This window comes from Diaphorina citri, unplaced genomic scaffold (assembly GCF_000475195.1).
Source record: "Diaphorina citri unplaced genomic scaffold, Diaci psyllid genome assembly version 1.1 scaffold1615, whole genome shotgun sequence".
NCBI classification, from domain to species: Eukaryota; Metazoa; Arthropoda; class Insecta; order Hemiptera; family Psyllidae; genus Diaphorina; species Diaphorina citri.
In genome coordinates, this window is record NW_007379041.1 from 22,364 (window position 1) to 43,907 (window position 21,544).

The window sequence follows — 21,544 nt, forward strand, 5'->3', positions numbered from 1 at the left end:
GGGTGTGTCCAAAAATAGTCAATCGATGAGGAAAATCTTTGATGTCGAGGCAGTGTGGACGTGTCAGTCGACATCGATCGATGGCCGGTCGACCGTGTGTGGACACACTTTAAGAACAGCTGTAGATCCTCTGTAAGACGAACACTGGTTTAGACGAAGAATTTTTCATATTTTCAAATGCCTGTACGTACCTACACCACAGGTTGCTGTGCTGGTTTAATTTCCAGCGGGCTCGAATGCTTTTAGGTAACTAACTATACTATTAGTAGCGATCACTGGTGTGAATGACGTGTAAGGGACACAAGCTACCGCAAAGGCCATCAGGGTATTGCTGTTTTAATTCTGAACTACGCTTTCACATGTCTTAATACCTGTGCATTTGGAATATTGGCAATCCTCATCTTCTTACAAATCAGATTCTTAAATTGATGATACGTTAAATAAGTCAAGAAATGTTTCTTCTGCCGATGTTTTTCACCCATTTTAATAACGTGTGTACCTTATTTCAGGAGCATCTGACATTGTACTTCTATGTCATACTCGCAGCATGCTCTGTACACTCTCATTGTTTTACAAATCAGTGCTAGTACCCTCAGCCCATAGAAAAAAAATCAATGTCCTCTTCCGCACTCCTAAAATCACACTAGATGTCAATCATGTCAAAAGGTTTCGGATGTTGTACTTCCATGTCATACTCGCAGCATGCTCTGTACACTCTCATTGTTTTACAAATCAGTGCTAGTACCCACAGCCCATAGAAAAAAAATCAATGTCCTCTTCCGCACTCCTAAAATCACACTAGATGTCAATCATGTCAAAAGGGTCGATATGAACCTTTTGTTCTTCTGTTTTACCTAAACTCCTTTTGTACCTTTTCCTTGTTCTGTGTTGTGATTATAGTGCTTTTCGTTATAGTGCAGTCAGGGTTTTTATAAGTGACGGAGCTTTTGCCCTTTATTGGGTGACAAGCCCATCCTGAGTGTGGCCGGGATAAGTCAGAAGCAAGCCATTGCCAAAGTGGTCACCCATCCGGATTCCATTCACGCGTAACGTTGCTTCAGTGATCCATCGGGAACGAGTACATTCAACGTACTATCGTCGCTGCTCTGTGCTCATGCTCAGTAGGCAGTAGGTAGCTCTCGCAATATAACTCCATTATAACTTTGGGATCTCCCTCATCAGCATAGCACTATACCTATTTATAAGTAGGTATGTGTGACATGCCCCATTAGTCATCGACCCCTTCTTCCCTATTCTTTCTCTTCCCTCTTTTTCTCCACTCTCCTCTTTCCTTTCTATCTCCTCCTTTTGTCTTTCTCCCCTCACCCCCTTTCTCTTTATTCCCCTCACCCCCTTTCTCTTTATTCCCCCCTCCTCCTTTCTCTCTGTGACAGATGATGGTAATTATTTTCTACTAATGTGATGAAAACAAAATGTCATTATCATGATTATTTAATGTAAACTCCGTAATGGGATTATGGTTGTTTATAAATCACATGGGCACAGGATAGGTACCTATTTAGGGCTACGGGTTATAACCAGAGACCGCCGAATGCATATTTATGACACCATGCTAAAACGTCATATTCAAAAATGATTCAGGATTTATATTTTCCGAGGCTATAGGTAGGTACATGGGTCTGAGTCTAGCTGGTACCAGTAGATGAATCAATACATAGGTTGACAACTTAATGTTGAATATTTTCTCGCTTCGATAGCTGTTGCAAAGTGGCCATGGTTTGTAGAGAAGTTGAACAAGGAGTTAGAGGCTGTCAGTCCGTATCCAATAGCACCGTCCAAGGAGTTGTCCAAATCCATTAGAAATGTGTATTAATTAATGGCTATACCTATTTGGCAGTCTCTGGTTAGCCATTTTTACCTAAAAAGTTAGTATGTTGATAATATTTATACTTACTTATAATTTCATTGCTTCATTTCTCACAGTAGCATTGGAAAAATGAAATGAGCCGAATAGACGGAATTCTTTCAAACGAGTGTGAGTGGCAGACTCAGGAATTTCGACATAGTTCCCTTATCAGTCCTTATCCGGAGTCCTGGCGGTATCACTGAAGTGTGAACTCAATGATAAATACAATGTACCTTTAGCTATCAGGAAGTTCTATTTAACTACTGTAGAATTTCATGACTTGGGACTTCATTTGCAAATAATATCATAAGAATAATGCCTACCATTCATTTTACAATGGGGCTGGGAAGGGGTGATCCAATGAGAAAATAGCTGTAGAGACTGTCATGGACAATGATGACTGAAATTTTCACGGTTTGCCAGGCGTATCCTGATGTACTCTTTGTTGGTTTCCAAATTATGCTCCCTTTCCAAGGGACAATACTGTACTCCTTGCTCCTTTTGCTTTACTAGGGAGCAAGTATTATTCTCTTTTTAGAAGGATGTCTTCACTTAGTTCATGCATTCCTCGCTAGAGTGCAGACTGCGTTTCATTTTTACTTCAAGTTATCACTCCTCAGTATTCAGCACAATGCATCGTTGCATACTCTTCAGGACCTCTCTTTATCTCTTTGAATAAAATCTCTTATTTGACTAAGGTGTATCCAGAGCTTTAGTCTTGTTCAAAGAACCTCAATTGATATTTTTGGTTTATTAGTTTAAGGAATAGGACTATATGAGGGTGAGATTACGTCCAAAGCTAAAATCCACAACACCGTGGATAACTGGACGCATCTTTAGAATAAAGTTCAGGAGGTACCAACTTGGGTACCTACCTAGTCCTAATAGCTATACCTACTCTATTTCCAAGGCAAAGCGAAGGTCTCATCAGCCTTTCTTCAGTTTGCGAATAAAACCAATTTAAATCCATGTCGTGGCATCTGGGGTGTAAATTAAATTGGATGACTGAGATGTTAATTTCATATAGGGTGTATGAGTGGACACTTTGGAAGAACTATGCTGTATATAATTTCATGACTTCGGACTTCATTTGCAAATAGCACTACAAGAATAATGCCTACCATTCATTTTAGGATGGGGCTGGGAAGGGGTGATCCAATGAGAAAATGGGTGTAGAGACTGTCATGGACAATGATGACTGAGATTTTCACGGTTTGCCAGGCGTATCCTGATGTACTCTTTGTTGGTTTCCAAATTATTTCTAGATAAAAGCAATCAAGCTAAAGCTATTGGGAGTATCCCTTTCAGGATGGCAGCATCCCTTTTAGGATGGTGGCATCCCATTTAGAAAACCTAAATATTTCAGAAAGGTCTTTTTTGTTTTTTGGCATGAACCGCCGAAAAAATTAGATTCTTGGCAAATTTTTGACCAAGCTTTAGAATCGTCTGAGTGTTCGGTCTCTACCTCTAAATCGGAGATCTTGGAGAACAGTGGATGAACTCGGTTTCATGCGTCATCGTCAGTTCAATCCGTAAATAGTCCTCCATATCAGACATTTTGCAGAGCTTTGGTTCCGTAATCCGAATTTTAAACCAGTTTATGTACTAGGAGTATCCCTTTCAGGATGGCAGCATCCCTTTTAGGATGGTGGCATCCCATTTAAAAAACCTAACTATTGCAGAAAGGTCTTTTTTGTTTTTTGGCATGAACCGCCGAAAAAATTAGATTCTTGGCAAATTTTAGACCAAGCTTTAGAATCGTCTGAGTGTTCGGTCTCTACCTCTCAACCTGAGATCTTGGAGAACAGTGGATAAACTCGGTTTCATGGGTCAGTTCAATCCGTAAATAGTCCTCCATATCAGACATTTTGCAGAGCTTTGGTTCCGTAATCCGAATTTTAAACCAGTTTATGTACTTTATGAGTACCTATTTAGCGACTGTCCATCTCCGAGCTCCTCTAGGGCCGCCACTCAGCAGGTTTTGTAAGGCAAGCTCTGTCTGTCGCAGTCAAATCCGTGAGTGGCCGGCCCAAGAAAAACCTCTTGAATCATCCCGTATGCGGGAATGAAGTGATGAAGTGTTTCCCAACCTCTTCTTTGCAATTTTTCACTAAATGAAGAAAGTAAGAGAGAAAAAAAGTTGTGTTCCGGGGATTGATTGAATTAAATGAACACCTGACTCGGAAGAAATTAATTTAGCAAGTAATTTATTATTATTTAAGTCAAAGCCGTGAGCGCCCGGCCAAGGAAAACCTCTTGAATCATCCCTTATGCGGGAATGAAGTGATGAAGTGTTTCCCAACCTCCTCTTTGCAATTTTTCACTAAATGAAGAAAGTAAGAGAAAAAAAAAAGTTGTGTTCCGGGGATTGATTGAATTAAATGAACACCTGACTCGGAAGAAATTAATTTAGCAAGTAATTTATTATTATTTACCGTTAAGCCCCTGTAGGGGTCGGGCGTTGTCAGGAGAAGGGGAAAGACGGAGAAAGGAGGGATATACCTAAAGAAGAAGGAAGACTGGAAGAGGTAGACAAAGGGCGTATACTTGATGTCTCAATCTAAGTTCTGAGTCATCTTACTAGCTTACTACTAAGCCCCTGCAGGGGTCGGGCGTTGTCAGGAGAAGGGGAAAGACGGAGAAAGGAGGGATATACCTAAAGAAGAACGAAGACTGGAAGAGGTAGACAAAGGGCGTATACTTGATGTCTCAATCTAAGTTCTGAGTCATCTTACTAGCTTACTACTCTTTCACAGAGCTTTCGTCGTTGTAGGTTGATAATTTTAATGGGAAAGTTTATAACTCAACTACCCCTAACCTATACCAGAGACATCATCGAATCACCAGATTAGGGACATTTGTCCCCATAAGACTCATTAAATTTCTATTCTTGTATTTATTTTGTTCTCCAGAGCTTCATTGTCCTAACTACCCCTAACCTATACCAGAGACATCATTGAATCACCAGATTAGGGACATTTGTCCCCATAAGACTCATTAAATTTCTATTCTTGTATTTATTTTGTTCTCCAGAGCTTCATTGTCCTCCGCGGCCACTGGACTGGCTCCATCTCCACCGCCAGTCAAGAAGGGACAGTCCTGTCCCAGAGAGTTCAACGAAGACATCTCCGAGCCCTGGATAAACCCTAGGATCCTTCTCAAGGTAAGAGCCAATATATTACAAACCTTTATACCTAGTACATCATCATCTCCAATTTGGTCTAATTTCTGAACGAAGAGATGGTGTCATGGTGCTGTCTTCTTTACAAGCAAATGCAAGGATTTCCCTTGAATAATTATCAGGATAAAATTCCATACCTCGGCTGTGATTGAACCCATGCCCTCCTGTTTACCAGGTGAGCGTCTTGACCACTACACCACCGAGGCCAGAGGTATAGTTAAGCAGATTGGACAGAGAGGTATTAAACAGATACTACACTCCAAAGGATGAGTGGTCACCCTAGAAACTTACTCCCAGAGGTTATTAGGCAGTTTGCCCCTTACTCCCTTTCCAAGGGACAATACTGTACTCCTTGCTCCTTTTGCTTTACTAGGGAGCAAAAAATATTATTCTCTTTTTAGAAGGATGTCTTCACTTAGTTCATGCATTCCTCGCTAGAGTGCAGACTGCGTTTCATTTTTACTTCAAGTATTATTCTCTTTTTAGAAGGATGTCTTCACTTAGTTCATGCATTCCTCGCTAGAGTGCAGACTGCGTTTCATTTTTACTTCAAGTTATCACTCCTCAGTATTCAGCACAATGCATAGTTGCATACTCTTCAGGACCTCTCTTTATCTCTTTGAATAAAATCTCTTATTTAACTAAGGTGTATCCAGAGCTATAACCTTTTAGTCTTGTTCAAAGAACCTCAATTGATATTTTTGGTTTATTAGTTTAAGGAATAGGACTATATGAGGGTGAGACTACGTCCAAAGCTAAAATCCACAACAGCGTGGATAACTGGACGCATCTTTAGAATAAAGTTCAGGAGGTACCAACTTGGGTACCTACCTAGTCCGAATAACTATACCTACTCTATTACGTAGTTTACATAAATTTAAACTGCCGATTTTAGTTTTTAGTGTATGTGGGTTGGATACGAAAGTATAGATTTTGATGATCTTTTTTGTTCTTTTTCCTCCTACATAAGACCTTGTTCAGACTGCTGGGGTAAAGGGACTTTTTGGTCTTTTCGAGCAGGATAAACCAAGTATTCTATAGTATTGTAAGAATTGTATTGTATTTGCAGGCTCCTGAAGATTTGGAACCTTGGGAGGGAGTCGTTCAGTTCGGCAATTATTCGGGACACAAGTTCCACTATTTAGGGCAATGGAAAAAGCTCAAAAGGAATACGAGGTCCTCCCGACTTTACCTTTCTCCTCATTCCTCAGGTCACTCAAACTTTCCAGAGAAGTACCAATTCTGCAAGTACTTCTTTTGCTCTACTATTGGCATGGCCAAAGCTAACAGAATCTTTTTTAGTCGGAATTATTAAAATATGAGCCATAAGAATTGAGGAATGTATTCCTAAACATTTCTATTTCAAATCAATGCTGATCTGCATGAACGATTCGTTAAGTCTTTACTGAGAAATCTCTTGTGCTTACTTTATTCATCCTTCATCCATCCTGAGCATAATTAAAACTTCATGTTTGCTGCCTCTTCAGAGTCTTTATCTTTTCAGAAGTAATCTCTAGGTCAGTCTTATTTGGCTAGGTTGTATATAAGGTGCTCTTGTTCTAATCCCCTTATCAATCGTGAGGCGGTAAACCTTATAATTAAAACTTCATGTTTGCTGCCTCTTCAGAGTCTTTATCTTTTCAGGAGTAATCTCTAGGTCAGTCTTATTTGGCTAGGTTGTAAATAAGTTGCTCTTGTTCTAATCCCCTTATCAATCGTGAGGCGGTACACCTCGGCATGAGTTTTGGACCGTATGATTTGAAATTTGAGACTAAAAGTAGAAATACACTACGACACGTGAGCTCAGGAGAGTCAGAAAGATGTAGTTCAAAGTTTTCCCATTTACATGAGCATACTACCTATCTGAGAATGAAACTGAAATTATATTTAATGAACTCCCCATCCGTGGCACAAGCTTCGGCTTTTACGGATGGGTATGAGACTAAAAGTAGAAATACACTACGACACGTGAGCTCAGGAGAGTCAGAAAGATGTAGTTCAAAGTTTTCCCACTTATAAAAAAAAAAAATTAAATTAAAAAAAGTAGAAATACACTACGACACGTGAGCTCAGGAGAGTCAGAAAGATGTAGTTCAAAGTTTTCCCACAATATTGTAGGTAATTTCGGTCATGATAGCTACATTGCCCTCACGTCACGTGACGTGATAGTAGTGGGTCACATCTCATACTTTGCACCTGAGGACCAAACAGTCTGCTTCCTCTTCGGTAGAAACAAATATTGGAAATAGAAATAGACTCTGCGTTTTGCTTGTGTAAATGTAAACAGTCGAGTTTTTACTACTTAGCAGTTAATACTGGATGTTTACCTCCGCTCACTGGCTCAAGGAAGTGCCTTCATGTGTTTACCTATAAGCCTATAGGTTCCTAAAAGTGAAAACCAACTCTATGGGTATGATAGAGAATTGTATTGCTGTGGTTTATCTTCAGTTAGTAATGAGCGCCCATTATCATAATGTCCCCGCCGCACATTTTATAACTCCGTGTGTGCTCTCTGTCCCTCCTACCCTCTATCTCTCCCTCCCTCTTTTCCCCTTTTTCCCAGTTCACTAATGAAACAAATATTATTTATTTACAAATACCCCCTACTTTCTCCCTCTTTCCCCTTTCTCTCTCTCTCTCTCTCTTTCTCTCTCTCTCTCTCCTTCGCTCCTAGGGATGTTGATTTTTCAAAATTTCATGGCTACTTACCTACCTAGCTAAAAATAAATTCTCCTCGTTTATAACATTACCTACATGTTTTCTCCTTTTTTTTCTCTCTCCATCCCACAACTACCTTTGATCCTATCTTCCCCTCCCCGGCCTCAAAGGGTAGGAATCATTACCAGTACCTGTTTTTTATCAAAATTTAGGGAATTTCGCACCTCCACCATTTATAACCATTCCGGCAGCCCGAGTCCGGGGAATGATACTTCCAAATCGAAGGCCAGTTGAAACCTTTCTACGGATACGTTTCTATAAATATAAAATACGGCTCCTAGAAGGGATTCGAACCCTCGACCTGGATGAAATGGAGAAGTGGCGAATTGAAGAGTGATATCAAAATAATATTGTCCCTACTTTCTCCCTCTTCCTCCTTTCTCTCTCCCTCTCTTTCTCTCTCTCTCTCCTTCGCTCCTAGGGATGTTGATTTTTCAAAATTTCATGGCTACTTACCTACCTAGCTAAAATAAAATCCTCCTCATTTATAACATCACCTACATGTTTTCTCCTTTTTTTTCTCTCTCCATCCCACAACTACCTTTGATCCTATCTTCCCCTCCCCGGCCTCAAAGGGTAGGAAGGTTGTTTCAAAGGGTATTATGAGAATGCTTGTGAATAGATCTGATTAAGTAATGAATGTAATAATACCACCATACAACATGGAGACAGAGTTCTGATTTTCTACCGACATACGACATAACGATTCTTCGGATTTGCGGGACGAAAGTGAGAGTGTCGTCTCCTAAAATTATAGAGACTTCTGTTTATTCCCATCCCATAATCAACATCCAACATGAGGTAGAACCTCATTGAGGTACCCTAAGGCTAATACAAGTAAAGCTGTCATATGAAATAGAGAACTGACCTTTTCCATGCAACTCCAAGGGCTTTATGCCGAGTTCCCTTGGGGCGCGGTACACTAGAGTGGCTCACGCTCTTCTGGGAAATCCCGTGTGAGAACGAAGTGTCGTGAGTTTGCCTCTGACGTCACTGGGAGGGTAGCAAGTTCTCGATTAATTGAGGAAAATTGCGCGAGGTACCCTAAGGCTAATACAAGTAAAGCTGTCATATAAAATAGAGAACTGACCTTTTCCATGCAACTGCAAGGGCTTTATGCCGAGTTCCCTTGGGGCGCGGTACACTAGAGTGGCTCACGCTCTTGTGGAAAATCCCGTGTGAGAGCGAAGTGTCGTGAGTTTGCCTCTGACGTCACTGGGAGGGTAGCAAGTTCTCGATTAATTGAGGAAAATTGCGACGGCTACACATACATCACAGGTGATACAGAGAGAACACCAGGGGGCCATTAATTTACATAGGTCGTTATAATCAGAACATGTTTATTTAGCTGCGCTTGTTAGGAATTTATTTGCAAGGGGTTTTCTGATGGGTGATAGAGGATAGAAGGGTGCAATTTGCTGACCTTTGTAGTTTCATCATGGAAGAGTATCATTCGATTGTTTTATTGCTGGAATGTCTGAAAAATGTCGATTTCTGAAACTTTGGAAGCCTGCACTTTCACTGAAAATGGCCTACACCTAAGTCCCCGTGAAAGGATGACAAGCCTGGTTATAATTTGGCTTTGGGTGAGTTTCAAAGAGCTCCTTCACATGGAAACAAGCTGGGCCCGTCCCTCCGGGAATTTTTTAGCCCGTAGTTTATTCGATCGTGGTTAAAGAATACCTATGTACCTACCTAATTTGTTTGATATTCAGTTCATTATTATTCTTGATTTGATTTTTTTAATTTTACTTTCATGTAATGATTTAAAATCAAGACTAGAGCCCGTTCTCCCTTTATTCCCAAACCTTGTCTTGACCACTACACCACCGAGGCAGGTAAGGTACACGATAGTACCATTCGACGTGCTATCGCGGTCTCATGTAAAAGATATATGAAAGTACCTAATGAAAAAAGGAAGGAAAAGCCTTTACTCCAGCAGTAGGCTGCTACCATTACTGAGGTCAATTTTTCAAATTATATTCAGGATAAAATTCCATACCTCGGCTGTGATTGAACCCATGCCCTCCTGTTTACCAGGTGAGCGTCTTGACCACTACACCACCGAGGCAGGTGAAGTATACGGTATACGTACCTACCTACATAGATAACGTTACCATTCCTCCCCTAACACCCTGTCTTGACCACTACACCAGCGAGGCAGTTAAGGTACACGATAGTACCATTCGACGTGCTATCGCGGTCTCATGTAAAAGATATATGAAAGTACCTAATGAAAAAAGGAAGGAAAAGGGGAAAAAATATCCAAGTAAAAATGAGGGATCCTCGTGCTTTTCTCAAGTGTGATATTGAGATACATAGGTATTATTCTCAGTTCTGAGATTTCAGTTCGAACGGATTTCAGTTCATTTTCGACGCGATGTGTTGTGCGTGACGTTCCGATTTTCGAACGAGATAAATGATTTTAATAAAATTGTAAAATTCTCGTTTTATCGTGTGTACCTATCGTATTTTCGAAATAATTAACGATACATGTAATTTGTACATGCCTGCGAGTTCTAGTTCTGAGATTTCAGTTCGAATGGATTTCAGTTCATTTTCGACGCGATGTGTTGTGCGTGACGTTCCGATTTCCGAACGAGATAAATGATTTGAATAAAATTGTAAAATTCTCGTTTTATCGTGTGTACCTATCGTATTTTCAAAATAATTAACGATACCTACATGTAATAATTATTGTACATGCCTGGTAATGTACCTACTTTGTTAGATCACATTACGTACGTTTTCCTTCTTGTGTTTCTGTGTGAGTTTTTTCTGCGAAAAGTTGAATTTAGTGCGATTTTTTTTCTAGTGCAAAAAAATTGATTCATTGCGGTGAATAGGTACCTAACTAAGATATTATGGTCATTGTGGAATTACCTGGTCCGAACCGATAGTATAAACAAGGTAGGTAGGTACCTAAGCTATCGAAGTAAGTACTTATTGACAAGTGAGTACCTAGTTCTTAAGAAAGATCATATTTTACGGTTAATTTCTCTAATACTTAAAGAAATTTGTCAACATCCACCAATTTGAGACAAGAAATGTGCCACATCCACTAATTTGAGACAAGAAATGTGTCACATCCACTAATTTGAGACAAGAAATGTGTCACATCCACTAATAATCAGGAGACGAAATACGTAGGTACTTGTAAATAACAACAAATAATATGGGTTGCTCTTATGTAACTGTACGGTTCATACATCGTTATGTAGTAAATTTTTGGTCCCAGACTAAAGGTAGGTCGCCAAGGGTCTCCCAGGGTACTCGTAAATAACAACAAATAATATGGTTTGCTCTTATGTAACTGTACGGTTCATACATCGTTATGTAGTAAATTTTTGGTCCCAGACTAAAATCCAAGTTGTGGCGGTTTGCGAACGTCAAGTGTTGGAATGAACGATGCGCTCTGGTATTGAGTAGATGCTAAGATACGCTGTTGGAACAAAGACCTTCCAAAGACGTCCAACACCGGAGCACAATCGCTTTTGAGCATTGACAATTGACCGCAATCCAATAAGTCCAACATCTAAGTATAACAACGGAACGCAATCGTTCATGAGGATTGACCAAATGACCAATGTCCGCAATCCAATACGACCAACACCGGATTGACTGTACTCAGTATCCATGGATTTGACCAAATTGTTCACCAGTTCAACCAAGCTAATGAGACGAATATGATACCTTGACAGTCATGGAAGTGGTGGACTATCAACCCAGATACGTGGCAGGCTTGGGCAAACTGCGGAAGAAATGTACGCCCATTCCTGTACAAAGGTTGGTGACCCTTGGCCTTAGGCCTAGGCAAACCTACAGTAAAGATTTTTAGTAACCTTAGTTAGTAACCTTTAGTAACCACACCCCCTACTTATTGTTTCCCTATTGTTTCGGATGTTGTACCTCCATGTCATACTCGCAGCATGCTCTGTACACTCTCATTGTTTTACAAATTAGTGCTAGTACCCTCAGCCCATAGAAAAAAATCAATGTCCTCTTCCGCACTCCTAAAATCACACTAGATGTCAATCATGTCAAAAGGGTCGATATGAAGTATGAACCTTTTGTTCTTCTGTCTTGAATATTGAACATAGTTTTCCAAAGGGTTTTACCAAACTCCTTTTGTACCTTTTCCTTGTTCTGTGTTGTGATTATAGTGCTTTTCGTTATAGTGCAGTTAGGGTTTTTAGTGTTCTTCTGTCTTGAATATTGAACATAGTTTTCCAAAGGGTTTTACCTAAACTCCTTTTGTACCTTTTCCTTGTTCTGTGTTGTGATTATAGTGCTTTTCGTTATAGTGCAGTTAGGGTTTTTAGTGACGGAGCTTTTGCCCTTTATTGGGTGACAAGCCCATCCTGAGTGTGGCCGGGATAAGCCAGAAGCAAGCCATTGCCAAGGTGGTCACCCATCCGGATTCCATTCACGCGTAATGTTGCTTCAGTGATCCATCGGGAACGGGTGCATTCATAGTACTATCGTCGCTGCTCTGTGCCCAGTAGGTAGCTCTCCTCTCGCAATATAACTCCATTATAACTTTGGGATCTCCCTCATCAGCATAGCACTATACCTTTTTATAAGTAGGTATGTGTGACATGCCCCATTAGTCATCTACCCCTTCTTCCCAATTCTTTCTCTTCCCTCTTTTTCTTCAATCTCCTCTCTCCTTTCTATCTCTTCCTTTTGTCTTTCTCCCCTCACCCCCTTTCTTTTTATTCCCCCCCTCCTCCTTTCTCTCTGTGACAGATGATGGTAATTATTTTCTACTAATGTGATGAAAACAAAATGCCATTATCATGATTATTTAATGGAATTGAAATGAAACTCCGTAATGGGATTATGGTTGTTTATAAATCACATAGGACATAGGCACAGGATAGGTACCTATTTAGGGCTACGGGTTATAACCAGAGACCGCCGAATGCATATTTATGACACCATGCTAAAACGTCATATTTTTAGCATTTTTAGAGCTATATTGCCATAGTTTTTAGGGTCATATTTTGAGACCATTAATGGCTATACCTATTAGGCAGTCTCTGGTTAGCCATTTTTATCTAAAAAGTTAGTATGTTGATAATATTTATACTTACTTATAATTTCATTGCTTCATTTCTCACAGTAGCATTGGAAAAATGAAATGAGACCACAGGTTGCTGTTCTGGTTTAATTTCCAGCGGGCTCGAATGCTTTTAGGTAACTAACTATACTATTAGTAGCGATCACTGGTGTGAATGACGTGTAAGGGAGGAAAATTAGTAATGGTGTGACACACACCAAATTCTGAAGAGACTCTTCGCTTCACCAAAAATGATTCAGGATTTATATTTTCCGAGACTATAGGTAGGTACATGGGTCTGAGTCTAGCTGGTACCAGTAGATGAATCAATACATAGGTTGACAACTTACTGTTGAATATTTTCTCTCTTCGATAGCTGTTGCAAAGTGGCCATGGTTTGTGGAGAAGTTGAACAAGGAGTTAGAGGATTTTCCGAGACTATAGGTAGGTACATGGGTCTGAGTCTAGCTGGTACCAGTAGATGAATCAATACATAGGTACATATTACAATTGACAACTTACTGTTGAATATTTTCTCTCTTCGATAGCTGTTGCAAAGTGGCCATGGTTTGTGGAGAAGTTGAACAAGGAGTTAGAGGCTGTCAGTCCGTATCCAATAGCACCGTCCAAGGAGTTGTCCAAATCCATTAGAAATGTGTATTTCCAAGGTGATGAGACCATCTGTTTCAAGAAACACAATGAACAATTCGTCCAGGTAAGTTTTATGGTTCTTTGATGATGATGTGTGACATTATCGAGAGCATAGATTTAATTAAAAGATATTCTGAATTTTGAGACACCACAGAAATTAAATACCTAATTATTTTACCGAGAAAATAACCCGTTGTTGTTGTTGTTGGTGTTTTTTTTTTTTTCTTTTTGATCGATTTAAATCGAAGACGAGACCTTTTACAATTTTATTTACAACATACTCGTACTCTCCGAATTGTCCTCCGAATTGTCCTGAAACGCCTACACCCACACTCTCTCTTTTGGTTTCAGTTGTTTTCTCACACCCACTTCTTGGTACCCATGTTTATGAGTCTGAAGTACGAGCTAAACTCACCCTCCAGAAAGGCGCCGATCTATTGCTACAGGTTTGCTTACGACGGCAACTTGGGCTGGTTCAAGAAATTGATGGCCTCTTCGAGGAAGATCGACATTCCTGCAGGTAATGTCTTGTCATAGGAATCAGGGGTTCATTCCATCAAAGTACATATTTTGTTCGATATAGGTACGAGATCTTTATACTCGTTCGCAAAAAGGTTGATCTGCCATGGCAATAACCAGTAGCTTTGCGGTGATCATATCTTCAAAGGTCTTACTACTTAGTGGGAACCGTTTGTTCCCATGGATTTTTCCCCATCATTAGATCAGTGACTGGATTGATTATTTCATTTTTGACTACGGTATTCAGATGTACCCATGGATCAAATTGTAAAATTTTATGAATAAAATTAATAAACATCCAAAGGCATTTTTACTGGAACTTGGTCTGGCGCAACGCGCCGCTCCGTGCCGGCGGCGCGGCGTTTGTGATCAGATCTATTTCTGTCATGACTCTAAAGCTTCGAACCACACTTACTCGCAGATTATAATATGCCCATGGGAGTGATGTGCAGGTTTTTCTTATAATTTATTATGCACACCCTAGTTGTCAGCGTGGATTGCGTGGAAGATAAGATTACAGAAAATTGTGGTATTATACCTACTCGTATATAATAGATACATATGTACATATTCTTATAACGTTTTTAATTGAAAGTATCAGCTATCAGTCTGCAAACAATGTAGGTTGAAAAAACTTATAATAAAATTATATCGGATTTTATATTTTTAGTTCAGAAATTGACGGGGGTAAACCCCACTTTTATCTGCCGGGATTAAAACCCAAGTTAGTATTCCTCAGTGCTTAATTTATAAGCTTATTTCAGTCATATTTTTTCCGCCTCTAACCAGTAGCTTTGCGGTGATCATATCTTCAAAGGTCTTACTACTTAGTGGGAACCGTTTGTTCCCATGGATTTTTTCCCCATCAATCATGACTCTTATCTACGTATATTATGAAAAGTTGAAAATTAAAAGAAGCATCTTAATCTTCCTACAAAACTATTCACTGTTACAGGAGTGTCCCATGTTGACGAGTTCCCCATCAATCATGACTCTTATCTATTATGAAAAGTTGAAAAGTAAAAGAAGCATCTTAATCTTCCTACAAAACTATTCACTGTTACAGGAGTGTCCCATGTTGACGAGTTAGGCTACCTCCTATCCAATGACTTGGTGGATCACAAAAAGCTAGCGACCGAAGATGACAGGAAAATCGTTGACAAATTTACGACCCTGTGGAGCAACTTTGCCAAAACCGGGTAAGTAAATAAGTAATAGAATACAACTTGTTCATATTGAAAAGTAGTCCCTTTACTTTCATAGTCTAAACATTGGTGGCCCTTTTTTTGGAGGAGAAGAGTGGACAAATCATGGCTGCAGTGGACAAAGAAAAATGGGTCTGACACAGCACCGTTACAATTACAATTAAATTTTATATTGGTGGAGGAGAAGAGTGGACAAATCATGGCTGCAGTGGACAAAGAAAAATGGGTCTGACACAGCACCGTTACAATTACAATTAAATTTTAACTGTAGCCAGCCTATTGTTAGCTTGGTTGGTGGCGCGTCTGTCTTGTAAGCGCTAGGCCGCGGGTTCGATTCTCGCCCGGGGCGGATTTTATCCTGATTGGATAATGTTCGTTCTCGGAACGGCTGGCTTTCCTCCTATCCTGTCTTCCTTCTCTCTTCGATTTCGGGACGATAAGACCCTAGCAGTTACAGTTCCCTCTGTCAAACCTCTTTAAAAAAAAAGAAAAAAATCAACTGTTCATTTGCTCAAGAGAGCTAAACACTACATTAAATCGAAATACTTTTTCTTTTCCAGTAATCCAAATCCTGCGGATCATCAAGTTTGGTCTCCCATAGAAAGCTACGAGCAGAGAAACTATTTGGACATTGCAAGTCCATCGAGTATTGTGATGAAGAAGAATTTAGACAAGGATAAAATTGACTTTTGGGTCAATAAACTGTGATGGATATTACAATACATTAAGTTAGGCATAATTATATATTATGATGTACCTACTCGTAAGTAAGATAAAACAATGTTATACCTAACTCCAACCCACCCTACACGCAATTTTGTCAAATTTCGTACCTATCTTGATCAATTCTGTCGTTATAATACCTTGTCACCTCTATAATTTATTAATAATTATTATAAATTTATCAAATACAAGTCACACAATTTATGTATATCTACCTACAAATTTTTAATTTTATTTTGTTAAAAAACTTCTTCTATAAGTTTGAAGAACCTTTAGAAAAGTTTTCCCATGACCGCTGCCTAGTCCAGCCGCTAAATAAGGGATATCCTTTGTGTGAGGAAGGCAGCGGCCCTTCTGTCTCCCGTATTCCATCAGACGCTTCCCGATGTCGATTTATTTACCTATCTAATTTATATTTGGTCCAACTATGTATTTGTAGATCCCATTTGAGTAGATAAGGCTTCTACTCAGATAAGGCTAATAACTGCCAACATACGAGGAAATTGGGGAATGGAAGAGTTCCCCTAATTTATATTTGGTCCAACTATGTATTTGTAGATCGTAGATCCCATTTGAGTAGATAAGGCTTCTACTCAGATAAGGCTAATAACTGCCAACATACGAGGAAATTGGGGAATGGAAGAGTTCCTCGCTTTGGGCAAAAATCCTTTGAGAAATGGAGTTCTTTCTAATGTTTTGGGCATCATCTACACATTATTCTGGGAATCACTTGGAATTTTAGTCTATTTCGGGCTTCGGCTAAGATTTTGTGCATTATTACCTATTATAATTATTATTATTATTTTTTTGCGCGAACTTGCGAATTCAAGTTCATTTTGTGACAAGAATAAACACACCGATAGATCTACGTTATCTACGAGATCCTCATATCTTAATTAAGAGCATTAGATTTCAAAAATAACTCTATGTACAGCATTATCATAATATTTATATTAATGAGTTTCGATTCTTTCGATCAGTGTCGAACTTGTTCTCCGATAGCGGAAAATAAACACACCGATAGATCTACGTTATCTACGAGACCCTCATATCTTAATTAAGAGCATTAGATTTCAAATATAACTCTATGTACAGCATTATCATAATATTTATATTAATGAGTTTCGATTCTTTCGATCAGTGTCGAACTTGTTCTCCGATAGCGGAAGTCTTATCTTGAAATTTTACCCTCCACTCGACGAAAAGCTGTCCGTCCCTTGTATTAACTTCACCCATCCTGAAGGAAGCCGGAGAAAGCCAGCAGCTCGAGATAACCGAGATGGTCATCCATTCAGATAGGAACCACGCGCAACTTTGCTTAACTTCAGTGATCTATGAGGTAATAATAGTGCTTATTTATACTGCTCGAATAGGACTGAAAAGTCGCTTTACTCCAGCAGTAGGCTGCTACCATTACTGAGGTCAATTTTTCAAATTACATATATTCAGGATAAAATTCCATACCTCGGCTGTGATTGAACCCATGCCCTCCTGTTTACCAGGTGAGCGTCTTGACCACTACACCACCGAGGCAGGTGAAGTATACGTACCTACCTACATAGATAACGTTACCATTCCTCCCCTAACACCCTGTCTTGACCACTACACCACCGAGGCAGTTAAGGTACACGATAGTACCATTCGACGTGCTATCGCGGTCTCATGTAAAATATATATGAAAGTACCTAATGAAAAAAGGAAGGAAAAGGGGAAAAAATATCCAAGTAAAAATGAGGGATCCTCGTGCTTTTCTCAAGTGTGCACTGAGATGCATTCAAGCTCTCCTCCGCAATATCGATATTGAGATATTATTCTCAGTTCTGAGATTTCAGTTCGAATGGATTTCAGTTCATTTTCGACGCGATGTGTTGTGCGTGACGTTCCGATTTCCGAACGAGATAAATTATCTGAAATACAAAGAGCATAATAATGGCCGGCCCCTCACTATCAGGTAGACCTGACAGGTACGCTTGAACAGGTCCACCTGTCAGGTCTACCTATGTGTGTGCTCATCAGGTATCAGCGGTAGACTTGACAGATGGACCTGTTCAGCCGTACCTGTCAGGTCTACTTGATAGTGAGTGCCGTTCCCATGAAAAAAGAACCCTTTTAGGGAAAGGCAAACCGTCACGCTTATTAACGACTGAAAAAGGGTAGGTAATTGGAATACGTATCTTCATCACAGAGACATATTTCTGAGAAGGGATAAGAACTTTCTTGCAAAAGTTCAGACAGTCTGCGTCGGATAAATTGAAACAATGAATAGGTAGTCAAAGTTCATCAAACCTGAGATGACGCCATTTTACAGTTGATCATTAGAATGATGGGGATGAAGATTTAATTGATACGGCACAACGCTTGAAGGTGAATATCTTTTGACTCAAAGAGTGGGTGTGAGAGTGAGAGAGAGGGGGGGATAGAGGGAGAGAGAGAGAGAGAAAGAGGGAAAAGGAGGGAGAAGAAGCCTTATCTACTCAAATGGGATCTACGATCTACAAATACATAGTTGGACCAAATATAAATTAGGTAGGTAAATAAATCGACATCGGGAAGCGTCTGATGGAATACGGGAGACAGAAGGGCCGCTGCCTTCCTCACACAAAGGATATCCCTTATTTAGCGGCTGGACTAGGCAGCGGTCATGGGAAAACTTTTCTAAAGGTTCTTCAAACTTATAGAAGAAGTTTTTTAACAAAATAAAATTAAAAATTTGTAGGTAGATATACATAAATTGTGTGACTTGTATTTGATAAATTTATAATAATTATTAATAAATTATAGAGGTGACAAGGTATTATAACGACAGAATTGATCAAGATAGGTACGAAATTTGACAAAATTGCGTGTAGGGTGGGTTGGAGTTAGGTATAACATTGTTTTATCTTACTTACGAGTAGGTACATCATAATATATAATTATGCCTAACTTAATGTATTGTAATATCCATCACAGTTTATTGACCCAAAAGTCAATTTTATCCTTGTCTAAATTCTTCTTCATCACAATACTCGATGGACTTGCAATGTCCAAATAGTTTCTCTGCTCGTAGCTTTCTATGGGAGACCAAACTTGATGATCCGCAGGATTTGGATTACTGGAAAAGAAAAAGTATTTCGATTTAATGTAGTGTTTAGCTCTCTTGAGCAAATGAACAGTTGATTTTTTTCTTTTTTTTTAAAGAGGTTTGACAGAGGGAACTGTAACTGCTAGGGTCTTATCGTCCCGAAATCGAAGAGAGAAGGAAGACAGGATAGGAGGAAAGCCAGCCGTTCCGAGAACGAACATTATCCAATCAGGATAAAATCCGCCCCGGGCGAGAATCGAACCCGCGGCCTAGCGCTTACAAGACAGACGCGCCACCAACCAAGCTAACAATAGGCTGGCTACAGTTAAAATTTAATTGTAATTGTAACGGTGCTGTGTCAGACCCATTTTTCTTTGTCCACTGCAGCCATGATTTGTCCACTCTTCTCCTCCACCAATATTTAGACTATGAAAGTAAAGGGACTACTTTTCAATATGAACAAGTTGTATTCTATTACTTATTTACTTACCCGGTTTTGGCAAAGTTGCTCCACAGGGTCGTAAATTTGTCAACGATTTTCCTGTCATCTTCGGTCGCTAGCTTTTTGTGATCCACCAAGTCATTGGATAGGAGGTAGCCTAACTCGTCAACATGGGACACTCCTGTAACAGTGAATAGTTTTGTAGGAAGATTAAGATGCTTCTTTTAATTTTCAACTTTTCATAATATACGTAGATAAGAGTCATGATTGATGGGGAAAAAATCCATGAAAACAAACGGTTCCCACTAAGTAGTAAGACCTTTGAAGATATGATCACCGCAAAGCTACTGGTTATTGGCATGGCAGATCAACCTTTTTGCGAACGAGTATAAAGATCTCGTACCTATAGCGAACAAAATATGAACTTTGATGGAATGAACCCCTGATTCCTATGACAAGACATTACCTGCAGGAATGTCGATCTTCCTCGAAGAGGCCATCAATTTCTTGAACCAGCCCAAGTTGCCGTCGTAAGCAAACCTGTAGCAATAGATCGGCGCCTTTCTGGAGGGTGAGTTTAGCTCGTACTTCAGACTCATAAACATGGGTACCAAGAAATGGGTGTGAGAAAACAACTGAAACCAAAAGAGAGAGTGTGGGTGTAGGCGTTTCAGGACAATTCGGAGGACAATTCGGAGAGTACGAGTATGTTGTAAATAAAATTGTAAAAGGTCTCGTCTTCGATTTAAATCGATCAAAAAGAAAAAAAAAAAAACACCAACAACAACAACAACGGGTTATTTTCTCGGTAAAATAATTAGGTATTTAATTTCTGTGGTGTCTCAAAATTCAGAATATCTTTTAATTAAATCTATGCTCTCGATAATGTCACACATCATCATCAAAGAACCATAAAACTTACCTGGACGAATTGTTCATTGTGTTTCAACTGTACTCCTTGCTCCTTTGGCTTTACTAGGGAGCAAGTATTATTCTCTTTTTAGAAGGATGTCTTCACTTAGTTCATGCATGCCTCGCTAGAGTGCAGACTGCGTTTCATTTTTACTTCAAGTTATCACTCCTCAGTATTCAGCACAATGCATAGTTGCATACTCTTCAGGGAATGTTCTCATACTCGTAATCCTGATGGCATTGCGTGGATGCTAAGATATACCTGGAACAAAGACCGCCCAAAGACTTCCAACACCGGAACGCATTTGGGGATTCACCATTAACCGCTATTGCCATTGAGGATTATCCGCAATTGCCCTTGAGGATTTCCCGCAATTGAACTTGAACTCAATATCCATGGAATTGGCCAAATTGTTCAGAAGTCCAACCAAGCTAATGAGACCAATATGATACTTTGACAGTCATGGAAGTGGTGGACTATCAACCCAGATACGTGGCAGGGTTGGGCAAACTGCGGAAGAAATGTACGCCCATTCCTGTACCGCCACCCCGCGTACCATCCCCTATGCCTCCACCTGGCTTCAAGAGGTAAGTTGGGGTGCAGTTTGTGTAAACCTGATCTAGGTAGTTAGGTAAGCATTTAGGACAGAGAGGTAGTTAAGCAGATTGGACAGAGAGGTATTAAACAGATACTACACTCCAAAGGATGAGTGGTCACCCTAGAAACTTACTCCCAGGTTATAAAAGAATAAACAGAGACGTATAAATTATAACACTTTCTGGGAGTAGAAGATCGAGAGAAGAGGGAGTGAATGTAGAAAATTACACCTCCTATAATATATTTTGCCTTATCTGAAATGAAATAAAAGAAAAATGCCTTTGCAAGCTGAGGAGAGAAGGATGCGCGGAAAATGAGAGTGAAAAAATAAGGAGAAAAGTGTGGCAAAGACAAGCTGAAGTAAATGAAGCTAAAGTAGGTAACATCATGGCCCAGATATAAAGAACATCTTATCAACACACAAAAGCACGGTACAAGCCAACAAACAGAATGGGGATGCAATTCAGTTTTCCTTAGATCTGAAAAACATCTTTCCTCTGTTTAACATTTACTGTAGACCTCACAGGCAGGCAATTAGACCAATCTGTGCGAAATTTTCTTGAGGAGCTAAATATTTGTGGAAAACCACACTGATATCAAAA

The 21,544-nt window shown here is 39.7% G+C and overlaps 2 protein-coding genes across 2 annotated transcripts in view; one reads left to right on the top strand and one right to left on the bottom strand.

The window, feature by feature from the left end:
• Window positions 1-16,077, top strand: part of LOC108253335 (cholinesterase 2-like) — a 36,813-nt gene extending 20,736 nt beyond the window's left edge. Inside the window, exons 5-8 of the mRNA XM_026828949.1 lie at window positions 13,377-13,543; window positions 13,831-13,999; window positions 15,065-15,197; window positions 15,764-16,077. Coding sequence (XP_026684750.1) covers window positions 13,377-13,543; window positions 13,831-13,999; window positions 15,065-15,197; window positions 15,764-15,911 — 617 coding nt within the window. The 3' untranslated portion in view covers window positions 15,912-16,077. The remainder of the gene's footprint in view (window positions 1-13,376; window positions 13,544-13,830; window positions 14,000-15,064; window positions 15,198-15,763) is intronic.
• A 2,562-nt stretch (window positions 16,078-18,639) lies between these two features.
• On the bottom strand, window positions 18,640-20,680 carry LOC103516612 (carboxylesterase 5A-like). The gene is made up of 5 exons (XM_008481586.3): window positions 20,662-20,680; window positions 20,355-20,407; window positions 19,899-20,067; window positions 19,481-19,613; window positions 18,640-19,020 (listed from the first exon to the last, which is right to left on the bottom strand). Exons 1-5 carry the CDS (start codon window positions 20,678-20,680, stop codon window positions 18,873-18,875), a joined length of 522 nt encoding a protein of 173 aa, XP_008479808.1. The 3' UTR covers window positions 18,640-18,872.
• Window positions 20,681-21,544: the final 864 nt, after the last annotated feature.